General features: G+C 40.6%; 1 protein-coding gene across 2 annotated transcripts; it reads right to left on the bottom strand.

Annotated features, from left to right (window-relative positions):
- Window positions 1–361: 361 nt before the first annotated feature.
- On the bottom strand, window positions 362–14977 carry NUFIP2 (nuclear FMR1 interacting protein 2). 2 transcript variants are annotated; one of them, XM_053457048.1, is made up of 4 exons: window positions 14559–14977; window positions 5235–6887; window positions 1900–1932; window positions 362–1354 (listed from the first exon to the last, which is right to left on the bottom strand). In XM_053457048.1, the coding sequence occupies exons 1-4, from the start codon at window positions 14818–14820 to the stop codon at window positions 1302–1304; spliced, it is 2001 nt and encodes a 666-aa protein (XP_053313023.1). In that variant the 5' UTR covers window positions 14821–14977; the 3' UTR covers window positions 362–1301. The 2 variants fall into 2 exon arrangements, with proteins under 2 accessions (XP_053313023.1, XP_053313024.1); XM_053457049.1 differs by having other exon boundaries at window positions 14598–14977.
- Between the last annotated feature and the right edge of the window lie 373 nt (window positions 14978–15350).

Genomic DNA, 15350 nt, shown 5'->3' with positions numbered 1-15350 from the left:
CTGTCATAAAAAGGGGTCAACGTCTTTATTGCTCATAACCCATTTCCAGTACATTCTTTCAAATCGAAGGTACTGCCAAATTATAAGAGGGATCAGGATTTATATTATGAGGCAGGACGCCGACCTGTCATTTATTATCACATCCATCGCAGGAAGAGATGAAGAGAAAATAAAAAGATGAAGGTAAAACATTAGCGACACACAGTGTGATGAAGCAGCCAAAGTCCTGAGCAGCTCCATTCTTTTTGTTCCCCTTTTGAACAATAACATCAAACTAAAGGGAACATTTTATGATACCTTTTAAATATATTAAATGCCTAAATGGATTATTTTGCAATTTTTTGCTTTTACTTTTAAAGCATTTTTGTTGTTTTTATGTCCCATCAATAAATGGGGAGTTTTTTTGTTTTAAAATTGACGAAAACCTTGTTTCCATGTTTTTTTTCAAAACTGGGAAACAGGTCTGTCCCAAGCTCAAAAAAGTGTATTTTTTTTGTTTGTTTTTTTAATTTAAGACAGCTTGTTTCCCACCCCATCCTCTGTATTATCCATGAATAATCTTTTGTTCCATTATAAACCCCAGTCAAGGACTAGAAGAAGAAGAAAAAAAAATATACAGATATCATTTCTGTTGATTTGAATCTAGAAATGTGTCCACCCTGGTCTGATTTTTTTTGCAATACAAAGTGAGAATAAGACCGGGGAATTTTACATTTTGCCTCCACAGAATGAATCCTTTGCAATTTCTCCCCTATTGGCAAAAAAATAGGCAGGTTTTCAGTCTTGCTGTATTCTTGTGAAAAAAATGTTTCCATGTCAGGAATCAAGCTGGAAAAAGCATCCATGTCATTCTATTTGTTAACATGTATCTCATTTGCCTCCTAGGCAGCCCACAGAGGAAAAAAAAAAGAAAATAAAAAGCACAAAACAAAAAAGGAGCGGGGAAAGTGTACCAGTGATTAAATAAGCTTCGCATCACTTGGAAAATAATAGTTTTCCTGATTCGATCGGAAGTGTCTGAATAACATTGCCACTTTAAAATTTGTTTAAATAACTATATTTATATATAGATAGATTTGTCTATACATAGTTATCTAAACAAAATATATTTATATATCTGTATGTATATATATTTATATACTTATATAATTATATCCAATGACTCTGTTGTGTGTTTTGTTTTTGTTTTTTTCCCCTCGCTGTTGCGGTGAAGGTTTTGCAAGGGCCGTGGTTTCCAGGTAAAGTCACTCATGCACAGATGAAATAAGATAGGAAAAGCCTGTAGTCCTCTGGCAGTATTCTCAGTGATCAGGGAGGTCCATGGCTTCATTATAAGTGATTATCCTACTGGGATCTGAGGGGAAAAAAAAAAATCAAATGAAAACGTTGCATTAAATGTCAATTCAACATCGTACCAAAATATGAAAATTCAAATGGAAAGCTGAATGTAAAGGGGTTGTAGGCATATTTGCTTAGGGACGAGTGAAGAATAAAATGCCATTAGTATCTGAAAGTGGCAGACAAGGTCCCTCCTTAAGAGGACTATTGGCACTGCAGCAGGGTTTAAACCCATGATGAGCAAGGTACATCACCTATCATATAGCTTTTCTTGACAAACGTGGCACATGGGTGCTTTAATCTAGTTCAAATATGATCTCTAGAATATATATATATATAAAAATAAATAAAGAATAAGGAACTAAAATTCTAACATATGTTGATTTGTTTCACATGGTAGAAAATAGGATCAGTAAATAATGAAATGCCCCAATATCTATGCATATTCTGTATAATATATATAAACAGCCACAATACCCATGGGCCTGTGAAGAATGCCACAGTAGTAGCTGGACAAAATCGGTAAGGTTTTTTTTTTTTTTTGCATCTTCTGTGCCTTACCTTGTTTTTGCAAACTCAAAATAGATTCCATTTCTGAAAAACAAAAAGATTTAAGAAAAGCATTAAAGCTAATGAAAAAGTATTATAAGCCGACACTTAAGCATAATATGGGCGAGCCATTATTACTTGTTTTACTGAAAAAACCCCAATAAAAAAAGTTAAACTTAAACAACCAACCATCGAGTACTCAACATTATCGTTCTGGTGACATCTTGTGCAAATGACCAGAATTGTAACCCCTATCACAATAATAAAAAAAATACACTGCAAGCTCCCCAACAATCTGGCCCCTCTGAAGATGCAGGTTGGGCAGGTGGTAGGGCGAGCACACCAGTTTTCACACGTAAAGCTTGTGAGACGGATAACCAAGTAAATGGTTTCGTTCAGTGACTTTATACGGCTAATCTTTAATGTATTCATTTTCTAAAAGAGGTCATTAATACTGGATGCAGATTTAAAGACATACTCTACGCCAAACACTTTATTAAAAGTCTTGTTAGAATAACGATGTGATTAGACGCCTTCACTGTCCACATACAAACTCAATCACGATGCGAGTCCCAGCATAAGATGACATATCCCGGCTTCCAGCTAATCGGCACAAGCAAGCGGGAACATGGAACATCTACTCTGACAGAAACGCATCCCGTAAGCTATAAGCGTGTCGAGGTTGTACAGTGATGTAGCGAAACTTTGCTTTATTTCATTTTCTTCCACTAAAATTGTTATCTACATACAGGAAGGTTGCCGCAGTAGGCAGTCGAGTGGTATTTGGGCGACATTCCCTACCAAGCACCACACATTTTACTTTTTTTTTTTTGTTTTTTGTTTTTTTTGTTTACTGCATGGCGCGGCTAGTTGATCGGCTTTTCTAGTTGATCGGCTTTTCTAGTTGATCGGCTTTTCTAGTTGATCGGCCTACCATAAAAAAGATTCAAGCCATATATGAGAGTATAATGTGGAGAGAGTGGCACACTTGAGAAAACTCAAAACCTTGGGGGTCTCTTCCGCTCTTCTGCCACACGTGCATGCTAAATATATTGGATGGGAGTCTCTCTACTTTTTGGAACATTTTATCTATCTGCTGTGAATAAAACATTTTTCAGCATATAAACTGGTTGTGCCCTTTCCCCTTTTAGCTTTGTGTGCAGCCCCCTTTTCTATATAGGATAGCACTCCTGTCAAAAGGAGTACAGTTTGCTGTCACTGCATAAAAAAAAGGATTCTTCCAATGGTTTATCCAATAATTCACATAGAGCACAATAATGAATCTAAAGCTCTCCATCTGCTAAATCTGTGAATGTGAATGACAAATGGTTTTATGAACTGTACTTCTAGCACAAGAGCTAGAGGTCATATACTCACATCGTTCAGTTATAGTATTTGTCCTTTTTATCATACATTTGTTAAACTATAATTCATCTGTTCCATATTTGATGGACTTGAGGGCCCATTTTTTTAAATCATAGAAGTACATAAATCTTAACGTGTAAAAACCAATATTACAATTGAAACATTTTTCCCAACACAGTAGGTTCCACTACATATACATATATATATATATATATATATATATATATATATATATATATATATATATATATAAATACATACACCTACATATATACATATGTTGCACCTGTACAAAACAAATGGCATACTGGAAACAAAAAAGGGTTCAGAGGACAACAAAAATGATTAAATGGAAAATTTCAGCTATGAAGAAAGGCTGTCCGAATTGTGGATGATTTCTCTGGAGAAGAGACGTCTTCGTGGGGGCATCATAAACATTTACAGGTATGTTCAAGGTAAATACAAAGGTCTTTTTTGGAGATCTTTTTTTGAATCGTACTTCCAGACAACACGTGGCTATCCCTTAAGATTGTTTAAAAGAAAAAAAAAAAAGGGGTCTTTCATCTTAAACAGAGGATTATTTATTAAATTGTGGATTAGACTGAAGTTGGTTTGGCCAATTGGATCAATATATAAAAAAAAAAAATTTGAACGTTTGTCTACATATGAAATGCATACAGCATTATCATGAATAAAAGTAGACAAGGTAACGTTGATCCGGGGTGAGTTGAAATATATTGGTGCCAGGGTGTTTTTTTTTGCCTTCTTTTGGATCAATTCATTTTGGTTTCTGGAATGGTTGAACTTGATGGACTATGTGTCTTTTTTTCCAACCCAATTAACTTTGTTTCTAAAGATTTCTTTGGGGGATCTCCCTTATATCTTATGGATGTCAGTGTTAAGTTTGTTTTCCTTTTTTTAATTATTATTTCATTTTTAAATATTGCCTCCTTCCTCTGATCTCTTCTGCACTGATCACATTGTGCTGAGCGCAAAATGTTTTTGGATGTGACCCACCAGACACAGGAGGAATATTGGCACTAGGAGGTAAGGAGATTGATGTCTGAATTACAGCTTTCTTATTTTGCATGGTACCATATTTCAGTGGCTTAAAATCCCATCAAAGAATATTCACTCAATTCTAGTACAGTCCAAAACAAACACCACCTGTTTAGAACCTGTTTGGAGCTTAATAAAGCACCATGATGTAACAACCTCTTAAAGTATTTCCTTCAATGATATTTAATTCTAAATAATCTAGTTACCACTCCTACACCTGACACTAGGAAAAGAAAAACAAAATGAAACTTACCACTGAACGCTTTCCGCTCCCTCTCACCTACAGTATGGACGTTGGCAGGGTCCATACAACCTTTTAGATCCTCGTTCCGACACTGGGGATCCAACAATGTGTTTGGGACTCTGCCGGCATCCGTACTGTCGAAGAGGGAGCAGGCCGCGCTTGTGGCAAGTAAAATAGTTGATTTTTGTCACTCAACATTTACACATTCTTACTTTCTATTTAAGTTTGCTTAATGGTTTCATAATGGTTAAAATTAAGTTTTTAAACCTCCAATAAGAAGCAAAGCTTTGAAACGAGCATTTTGGGTGGCACAACAACTTTCTCATATCAAACATATCAAAAAAAACCTCCTCAATGTAACCACTTGACACAGTTTTCTAGTCACCATTAAAATCATTTTTGTGATAAATGTATACACACCGAACCAACATTCCTCTTACAGACAGAGAATAAAATGCGTGTGTATGACTCAAACGGGGCATGGCTTGGAATAGCTATATTTTTACATAATACGATAAGTGTCACATCGTGGGCTACAAATTTCTCAGCATTTTTCAGATTTTTTTTTTTCTGTAAATTAATAACATGCTACAAATTAGTGTTTGGACATCAAAATGAATAATTTACCATCACCAGCAATGTATAAACCAAGGCTCAATGACCCAACCAAATACTTTACCTTTAGTGTGATAGAGTATAGCAGCCCTCAGGTCAAAAGAACTCCAGCTATCTTTGCTGTCAAGACCTCCGTGGAACCTCTTATCTTTGGCGGAGGTCTGTAAAGTGTTTTTCAGGGAGGTCTGTGGAACATCTATTTCAAAGACCTTGGATTGAAACACTAAAGTACCCTGGCTAGCAGAGTCTGTGTTTTGCAGTTCCCCATAATCCTTAGGATCTGAAGACAACACAGTCCCTTCAGCCCCTGACCCATGAGCTGCTTTCAGGGGGACACCATCTGGAACCTGAGCGCTAGTCCGTTTCTCCAGCTCGTAGGCTTTGGGAAAAACTGGGCGTTCATTTCCTGAGGCAGCTACATCAGCACCCTGTGAAACCAATTGGTTGGGGGGCTCCCACACCACCTGCCCATGTGCAGGCTTATCGCTTCCAGCCTCCGGGCCAGCACTAGGTTCATTTATAAAAGATAAGCCCCATTGATTCTGAAATATCTCTCCTAGGCTATGTTGATTTGACTGACCAGACATGTCCCTTTGTATTGTATCCGGCAGTGCGTGTTGCATATTTGAAGGGTAAGTGAAAAGGCCAGTTTTTTTCTGTTCAGAGAAGTTAGGGACACTAGCGGATTCAGCAAGTAAAGGTTCAGCTCCTCCAGGCAGTGAGTGTGGTACAGTACTAGCAGCAGTGGCCAAGAAGCCCCCATCAGTTCCTACTAATAAGGGCCCATTGGCAAAATTAACTGTAGATACAGACTTCATGGCAGACATAGGAACCTGGGAGACACAGTTCAATGGCTGAATATCCCCAGCCTGGGGAGTAAAGGCAAGGGAAGATTGTGAAGCAGAGTTGTTCTGAGCTGCTTTGTTGAGGTTCTCTTTTACTTTGCTTGCATAACTTATTTTAGGAACTATTTTAGCACTGCTGTTGTCTACTGGGAATACAGGAGGCGGTTTAAACAATGTCCAGGAGTCCTCTTTAGAAGAGACAGCAGTGGAGGTTTTGCCTTTAGGCCGGTCATCAAACTTCTTTGCTGTGACAGGTTTGGCATCAGAGTTTTTCCTCTGTATATCTCCAGAGCTTGGTTTAGCTCGAACAGCACCAGCAGCCTCGCATTTCCAGGAAGCCTTAGCATTGTCCACCCGTGCTCCACCTTTCTGGTCTACAAGTGAATCAGATTCCAACTTGCCATCAATGTCCATCGTTTTATCTATCACAATGTTGGGCTCCTCAACAGCCTTGGAAACGCTGCATCTGGCTTTCCTTTTCTTGGGCGTGGCATATCCATTCTCAGAACCACTACCATCATTCTCAGCGTTTTTGTTCACATAGCCATTTGTTATATATCCAGCGCTGTTGGAAAGCACGCCATTCTGAATGTACCCAGCCTCTCCTTTGTCTGGGCTCTTGCTTTCTTTCACTTTGCTCTCATAGGACTTTTCATTTTTTTTGTCCATACTGTTTTTATGGAGCAATGTTTTTGGTTTGCTGCCCGCTTTGCCGAAATTGTGGGCCTTGGGTAGCTGCTTGGTGTTTGTGTCAGCAACTTGCTGGCTGCCGTTGGGAACTCCTGAGGCAGCCTGGCTTGCAGGTTTTCCGGAAACCAGTATCTTTGGAGGTAGGTGTCTTTCTCCCAAAGAACCATTTAGTTCTCCATTGTCTATACAAAAAGAAGAAAAAAAGAATATCAATTATACATTTCTAATATAAAATGAACAAACAGAATGAATAAGCGTTTAGGTACTTTGGTTATCGTTTTTTGGGGGGTAACGTCAACCTAAAAATGCACATAAAACATTAGTTTCTTGGATGGAAATATCTGCTTACTTACCAAGTAAACCCGGAACTCTCCTGCATGTGTGCCTGCCTTATAGCGAGGTACACAAACACATTTGACGGCAGATAAGAACTATTCAGCCCATCTACACTGCCTGTTTTCCCTTGGTCTATCCTTGGTCTTGTCTTAGATTCTGGATAGTTTTATTCCTATCCCATTAGTATTTAAATTGCCTCACTGCATCCGTCTCTACCACTTGGGATGCAAGGCTGTTCCATTTATCTTCCACCCTCTCGTTAAAGTGAAAATTCCTTATGTTACATCTAAACCTCTGAACCCTCCAGTTTTAGTTTACGGCCACTTGAAAATCCCTTATGCACCACCCATTACTAAACATTAACACCAACAAGATAATTAGATATATAAACCAAGTGTACCGGAAAGCCAATAAAACCAATATGTGCATGAATCATTTTGACATTACTTGTATATATAATTCACAAATAATTTCAAAGGTGCCAGACACTGATGGATAAACACTGCATCAAAGGAAATAACTACCTTCTCTGTTAGATTATGCAAGCAAAGTGTATGTAGCATATAATCTAAACTATCGGTTTGCATACATACATAGACACACACTCACTGAGATATATATATATATATATATATATGCATGTATATATATATATATACATACATACATACACAAAAAAATTACCAAAGTTAAATATTTCTACAAGGGTCTCAGAATCCACACAATGTAAAATTATCAATCCTGTAAACAAAGCTCCTAATGAAGGACTTTGTTCCTACTCCATTCTTTAATTGCTGTGCTAGACCTCAAAAGTATAATGAAGCCTCTGCTGCCTATCGAAAATTACACCGCTCCTAGCGACCAGTTAAGCAATTAAATGGGAATATTTGACGGAAATACTAATCAGACAGAAATGCTTGGATTAGACACGATTTCCATAAACAAAACTTTTATACATAAAGCAGGATTTTACTGTCCTATCAACTGAACATTTCCAATGAACTATTAAACCTTGATGGAAACACTCTGCACCACATTAGACGTATAGGCCATCTTCATTATTCACTATACTTGAGAAAGTTGAGTCTGCTTTGACTTACAAAAGGAAACACTATAAATTAATCTTCTGGGGTTTTCCATATACAATAAGTGACCCATTAACACAAGATTTCACAATTATAATAAAGAAGCTACCTAAAAAGTCATCCATTGACATGGAAATCACTTAGCGATGACTTCTGCAGAACAAAAAAATAAAAAAAATATCTAAAAAAGGTATCTAAATAATGTTTTAGGTATGAGTTTTTATATTAGCGAGAAAAAAACAAAAACATTTTAATTATTTTCCCCAATCATCTCTATGGAAAGCAGGAGGCCTAATTAAGCACACCTTCTGCAGATGCGCCAGAGCATACCATTGGATGTAAATATGAGCTGAGAAATTCTTGAAGGAAGTAAAGTTGGGCTATTAAGTCCTACATTGTGTGACATAGCTTGGTCTTTCAAAGATATAACTGTATGGCGAAGTATTGGCCCATTTGATTGCATTGTTGCAACATAAGGGGGTCTAAGAGAACAGACACCACTTGTTTGATGGCTAGGTAACTAAATATATTCATGTGTGAACGCTCAAAGAACCCCATAGAGCAAATGGAGGTGGTTTAGAAAGTAGTCAGTCTTCCCAGAAGTGGCTGTCCTGCCAAAGTCATCACTGTATAAAGTCATCCAGAAAGTCGCTAAGTACCGTATATTCCGGCGTATAAGACGACTTTTTAACCCCAAAAAATCTTCTTAAAAGTGGGGGGTCGTCTTATACGCCGGGTACTTACCAAGCCGGAGGTTCCCACGAAGCCACCAATCTCTCTAATCACTACGCGCCGGCTATTGATGCCGAGCGCAGGGATGCCTTCATGTCCCGGCGCCCGGCATCAATTGCCGGCGCGTAGTGATGAGGGAGCAGGGAAGCCCGAGGTCTGGCACTTGAGACCTCGGCTTCCCTGCTCTCTAATCACTACGCGCCGGCTATTGATGCCGGGCGCCAGGACATGACGTCATCCCTGCGCTCGGCATCAATAGCCGGCGCCTAGTGATTAGAGAGCAGGGAAGCTGAGGTCTCAAGTGCCAGACCTCGGGCTCCCACAACTGGATGGAAGAAAGAAGACAGAAGATAAGGTAAGAGATGGGGAGAAAGGGGGGAGAAATATATATATACACACACACACTGGTGTGTATATATATATATATATACTGGTGTGTGTATATATGTATGTATATATATATATATATATATATATATATATATATATATATATATATATATATATATATGTATATATATACACACACACACACACACACACACACGTGTGTGTGTGTATATATATATATATATATATATATATATATATATATATATATACATATACATGTGTGTGGTGAGGGCAGTGTATAAATGTGTATGTATGGACAGGCATATGTGTAGATATATATATAGATATATATATTATATATGTGTGTGTGTGTGTGTAAGGGCAGTGCATGTATGTATATGTCAGCAAATCAACCAGCAAATCACCGGTAAGGTACATCGCTTGCCGTGATTGGCTGGTTGTTGTACGCTGGGTAGAGGGGTAGTCTTATACGGCGAGTATAGTCCAAACTCTATATTTGGACTGTAAAAGTTGGGGGTCGTCTTATACGCCCAGTCGTCTTATACGCCGGAATATACGGTACCCTAGAAAAACATCCATGGATCGGAAGGCCTCTCTCTATCCACAGCTAAGGTCAGTGTTTTTGGCTCCACATAAGAAAGATGATGGGTAAACTTGGGATTTGTGGCATAGCAGTAAGAGGGATCAAATATTCAATAAGAAGAATTTGAATGGCTCATCCACAGTTTGCCAAAAAAGTGCCTGCATGCTGCCTGGAAGTTCTATGGACACTACATCTGGGGAAAATACTGCATTCCACATTAAGAACCCAATAGCCACAGGCAAGCACGACGTTGTTGAAAACTCCAAAAAACTAATTAAGTTCAGCATAGAGGAAATAGCCAAATACCTGTATAGCCCTACGTTGCATCAGTCTTTAAGAAAGTTGACCACCCATGTTATTTCCCAATGGGACTAGATAATTAGGTATTAAGAATTATCTAAAGCTAAATCCATAACTGTTGAACGACATTTCTAGGTGACTTCTGTTTACAAAGTAAAGACATGCATTGGAAAATAATTATAGTGACTGAAACACAAACAAATGATAATGCACTTATTCCTCCAAATTGTTTAAAACACATCTGTACTCCATTAAAGTCACTAATATCTTTCCTTCAACGCCTATCCGCCTACTAAGTTAGTAGATTTAAACTCTACTCGATTAATTTACCCAGGTCTATTACGTATGCATGGGTTACTATTCTCCTAGACCAAGGGTGTCCAACCTGCGGCCCTCCAGCTGCTTCAGGACTACATCTCCCATACTCCTCTGCCAGCCATTGAGCTGAAAGAGCATTATGGGAGATTATGGGAGATGTAGTCCTGCAGCAGCTGTAGGGCCTAGAGTATTATTGGTAATCTTTGTAAAAATACAATCAATTTTCATGACAAGTCCCAAATCAAAGAAAAAAAAATTCAAAGACAAACCCAGTTAGTCATTCTCCACGTCATGATCCAATCTCATCACCTTAATAACATTTTCTATCAGAAATGTGTAGCAAAAGTCACCCTAGTAAAGTTGGAAATAATTCATTATTCACACAGGGGACTGAACAGTAACGTTAATGATTACTGGACGTTGTGCTGTACCGGCAAAGCATTAAATGCCCACTTTGATCACAGCGTGACAGGCAAGCCCTTGTATCTGGAGCTGCTAATTGCTTGGTTTGTATTGAAAAATGCACTGTCACCATTGGCACGCTGTACATCGTTAGAGCCATACAGCTATTACAGGGAGGGTCACATAATAAATAATAAAAAGATATTCACAGCATAAGCTTCCTACCCTTACATTCACGCTAGTTACAAAATAACCACTCCCCAGGTGCAAGTCTGAATCGGATACGATGTGGAAGTGCGTACTGTTAAAAGATATAGTATAATGTGTTTTTACTTTAATATCACTGATGTAAATATGACGGACATGTAAAAGATTGTTTACCGTGTCTAACTGTAAAGTGCATCCATCAGCATAAATTATAAACATATTATATATATAGTTAGGCAGGGTTTTTTTTGGGGGGGGGCGACATTGTGTATTATATATATATATATATATCTTTCAAAGTTTATAATAAAAATATCAACATGCTTCCACTAGCACTGCAAATGTATAGAAGAAAATTGGCGTTTTCCTTGGGGGATGCCCCTCACAGGTGGTGCCATCCTACAGGTGAAGCACCAGCTCCAAATGCCGGTGGCTACAGCTGTCCATAGCGACTTTGCAGATACGTCCTTTGTAATATTTTTTTGCATGACCCCAAGTTTAATTGTACATGCTTCGTTGATTTTATTTAATGAAAAATCAAGGTAAAAATAACAACACATTGCTCAGAAAATTATTCCCAATGATATTATTCCTTTCCTTTCGCTGGCAAAGTTTGGCAGCCTATGAATAAGAGTGAGGTCATTTGAAGACAGTACGTCATCACATAAAGGCACCAAATTGGTTATTGAGAAATATATCTGGTTTATATGGGCCAAAAATTGCTCTGTTTAGAGATGAAAAAACTATAATGCAACAAATTCTATGTCTGTTCAGCATACATCATTGTACAGAAAACAAGATCATACGACAGTTACTCAACACCATGCCTTGATATATCTAGAAGTCATTTAAGAATTTGGTGTACAAGGACACTTGCTTGGGTTGTAGAATTATGATACACCTACTATGACCTTCATTGACAAGAAACACAGAGTATGCAACAGCACCCATGTTTTAAAGCGCAGCATGGATGTTCCCACTTCGGTTACTCAGAAGCAAGGCCAGTGAGATGGGGCAGAGAGAAGAGGTTGAAAAAGGAAAAAAAGACTAGCTAGTGAAGCCTCCAGATGTATGCCATAATTTTACCATAAACTATTTACAATAGACTACTGTTCTTTTAGATTTGATATTTAATTACCCCGTAGCCTCCACTGGTCAGGGGCTGTATGACTGCAGCTCTTCTTCAGCTGGTGCTATGCTAGAGCCCAGGTAGGCTAAGTTCTACACAGACTCAAAGAATTTGTACTTTTTACATAAAAATCCTACAAGGCAATCCCGGTAAAAAATTCATTTGGATGCAAACCAGGCGATCAGTAGTTGAATATTCTACGTTACTGCTTAGAGATTATTCAATAGAATTGGAAATAACAAAAGTGGGTGAAATCTCCCAAAGAAAAAACATGGTGGATACCTTCCAGTAACAGTAAAGCTTGTGTGTGTTGAGTCAGACCACAGCTTTCTGTGCAATGAACTGTATAATGTATTCTTAGAATGAATAACATCAACCACCCATGACCAAAAATGTTGACTCCTACAAAATGTTGAACCAAAGTAGTTACCGGCAGCAAGAGCCGGCATTGCTCAGTTAAGCTTCCCGACAACATTGCAGAGGACCGTGAAGGCAAAAAGTGGGATCTCGGATGCCCCTTGTTGCAGACTACACAAGGTGTGATCAGGAAAACAGGGATGTAAAGCAATGCTTATAGGGACCCTGTGATGACACCACATGACCATCTAACCTCTAGTTACAAGAGAAAAAACTCTTGTCATGTTGCATGGCTCCCTAACGAATGGAGTAAATAAAAAAAATGTTGGATAGCGTTTCCAAATAAAAAAGAAAGTAAATACATTATTTTATTTTAAGTTATGCTGAGCAGGAATTGAGTTTGTTTTCAGCGGTGACAGAGCTGCCTAAACCCGGAGGGCGCCACCAGTCACTATACGTAAAGAACATGCACCAGAGATCCAGGTCTACACCGGCCTCCTAAATTAATACGACTTAACGGGATCGCCTGGGGGCAACTCGCCTGGAGTGCCATTCGTTCCAGGACCGGCCTTCATGTACTAAGCAGGGCTGAGAATCCTGAATATAAGACAAGACCAACATCTGACTACGGTCTGAGTCTTTACATCAGTAAAACCGGGCCGAATGGCTCTTATCAGCTGTCAAATTCTACGTTTCTATCATTCCCCTCGCGGTTTTAGACTTGGAGGTCCGGAATGGGTTAAGCGATTGTGGTTGGACAAAGTCTACCAATATAGTTGTTTTCCATAATAATTTGTCTCCCTGGCGACCTGCCCCAGTTTAAGCCACCGAAAATGAGTCAGGAAAAGTCCTCTCCCCAGGAGGGCAACTGAGGGGCAGCTATCAGGAGCCCTGTATCTAGTCATTGTTATATAGACATATTATTAATAACAACAAAAGGCCGCTGTGTAATGTATGTATCCTGTAACAAGTTACTTGCGGGAATACAGAGCTAATCCTGAGCTCATCAAGGCTTCTAGAATATTCATAGGAGGCACCTGAAGCGCAGAAAAGCAACGGAAAGTGCTTCACCTGCACTCAAAACGAATAAAAGCAGCACTATGGCGGTTCATATAACATAGTATCACACGCTAGGTAGGCCCGCCGAGTTGGCTTCCACCAAGGCACTCCACACCGGGCGAGTGTTCTGACGCAAGAGCCTGGCTGAAGGAGCGAACAGTAGGCCGCACCGAGCAGCTGACAGGGATGGGAGGGGAAAACGTACGTGGCGGGGCAGAAATATGCGAAGGTAATGGCTGGGGAGGGGGAAGAGGGAAAGTGGACCAAGTACACAGAACAAACCGTGGGTGACGGGGCTCCTCCCCCGGCACAGGCCGCGCCACGCCCGCCCACTTAACCGGTGAAGCACAAATCACAGGCCCGGGAGCCGTCAGCAGCAGCCAGCCGGCTACAACAAGGTCACAGCATAGCGACCACGGCCTGCCGCACGGAGGGTGTTCGCTTCGCCGGTCCGTTCCCGGCATCTAATGCATGGGTGCCTGCACCACACAGCGTGCGATTTCCGGGTACCTACCCGTAGCCAGGAGATAGAACATGGAGCTGCTATACACCCCACTCCCGAAATGACTGCAACCCTGCCGGGCCCCAGCCAGAACAGCGGCTGCAGTTATAACGGGAACAGAGCCTGCACTTTAACCCCCGCCCTGAATAAGTGTCAGCATGTGACCCTACCTACCGCTTTTATAACAGGACATTACACAAGTAACTAATGTCACCCCATCCCCACACAACAGCCTCGGGATCCGCTACATCGCTGTATGCAAGAAATAACGCAGCCAGCGGTAATCAAACACTGGCTGTGACCACAGATCGTAAGCCCCAATGCATGCTTTGACAACCCTACCAGGGTCTCCTACCAAGCCCCACTACCTCCGCAGACCCCTGGAGTCTATTAGACCCCCTGACAGTCCATTTACACCATCATACCCCCCCCTCCGGTATTCACCCATTTCTAGCAATCAGCCTGGATTCGGGTGCCATATCTACCCACCCCCAGCTGAGGATTCCTTTCCCCTCCAAAGAGCCGGACCTGTTTTCTTCTGGTGCGTTTCCTGGTGCTGTAGGGCGTGTTTGTGGTCATGTTTCAGCGGCTTGGGCTGGTATTTGGCGCTGCCCTCTGCTCCATGTTGCACATTTGTGGCTGATGGGTGCTGAGTGTGGCTGTAATAATAGTAATGGCTGTGAGCAGACTGGGAGTGCTGGACGTGGTGATGATGATGATGGTGCTGCTGCTGTCCAGGCTGCTCCTCCATTGAAGGTGTCTGGGCTCCCCCTGCGCTGGATGCAGAGCACAGAGCCCTTCTCTGGACGCGAGTGTGCGGATGCGCCTCTTACACTAGGGCAAGCCGGTTGGCTTAGGGACTTTCTAGAAACGATTGACTGTCTCTCTCCAGCAATCAGGTATCTCCAAGTGCCTCTCCTGCCCTCCCACATCCCCCTGACTTTCCCCTCCCCTCCCCACCATCTCTCTGCCCTCCCATTCCTCCTTCCCCTCCTTCCCCTCCTTCTCTGACAGCACAACTTCGCTTCTGCAACCTCACAGGGCTGGGCTTTCAACGTCAGCGGTATGGAGGTGCAGTGAGACTGCGTGCGGGAACAGAGTGCAGACCGTCTCCCCGAAAACATGACTGTGCTTAGGGGTTAGGGGATCATGATTATTGGGAACGGTTCCCAGAGCTGTGTTGGAGCTGCCATTGGTTTCATGTAATTGATGTATTTTTTACTCCTTGTTTTGGGGGAAAAGAACATATTTATGGTATAACTACTTTGGGAACAGTCCTTG

Source organism: Spea bombifrons, chromosome 2 (genome assembly GCF_027358695.1).
Source record: "Spea bombifrons isolate aSpeBom1 chromosome 2, aSpeBom1.2.pri, whole genome shotgun sequence".
Taxonomy (NCBI): Eukaryota; Metazoa; Chordata; class Amphibia; order Anura; family Pelobatidae; genus Spea; species Spea bombifrons.
This window is presented reverse-complemented; position numbering and strand designations above follow the sequence as displayed.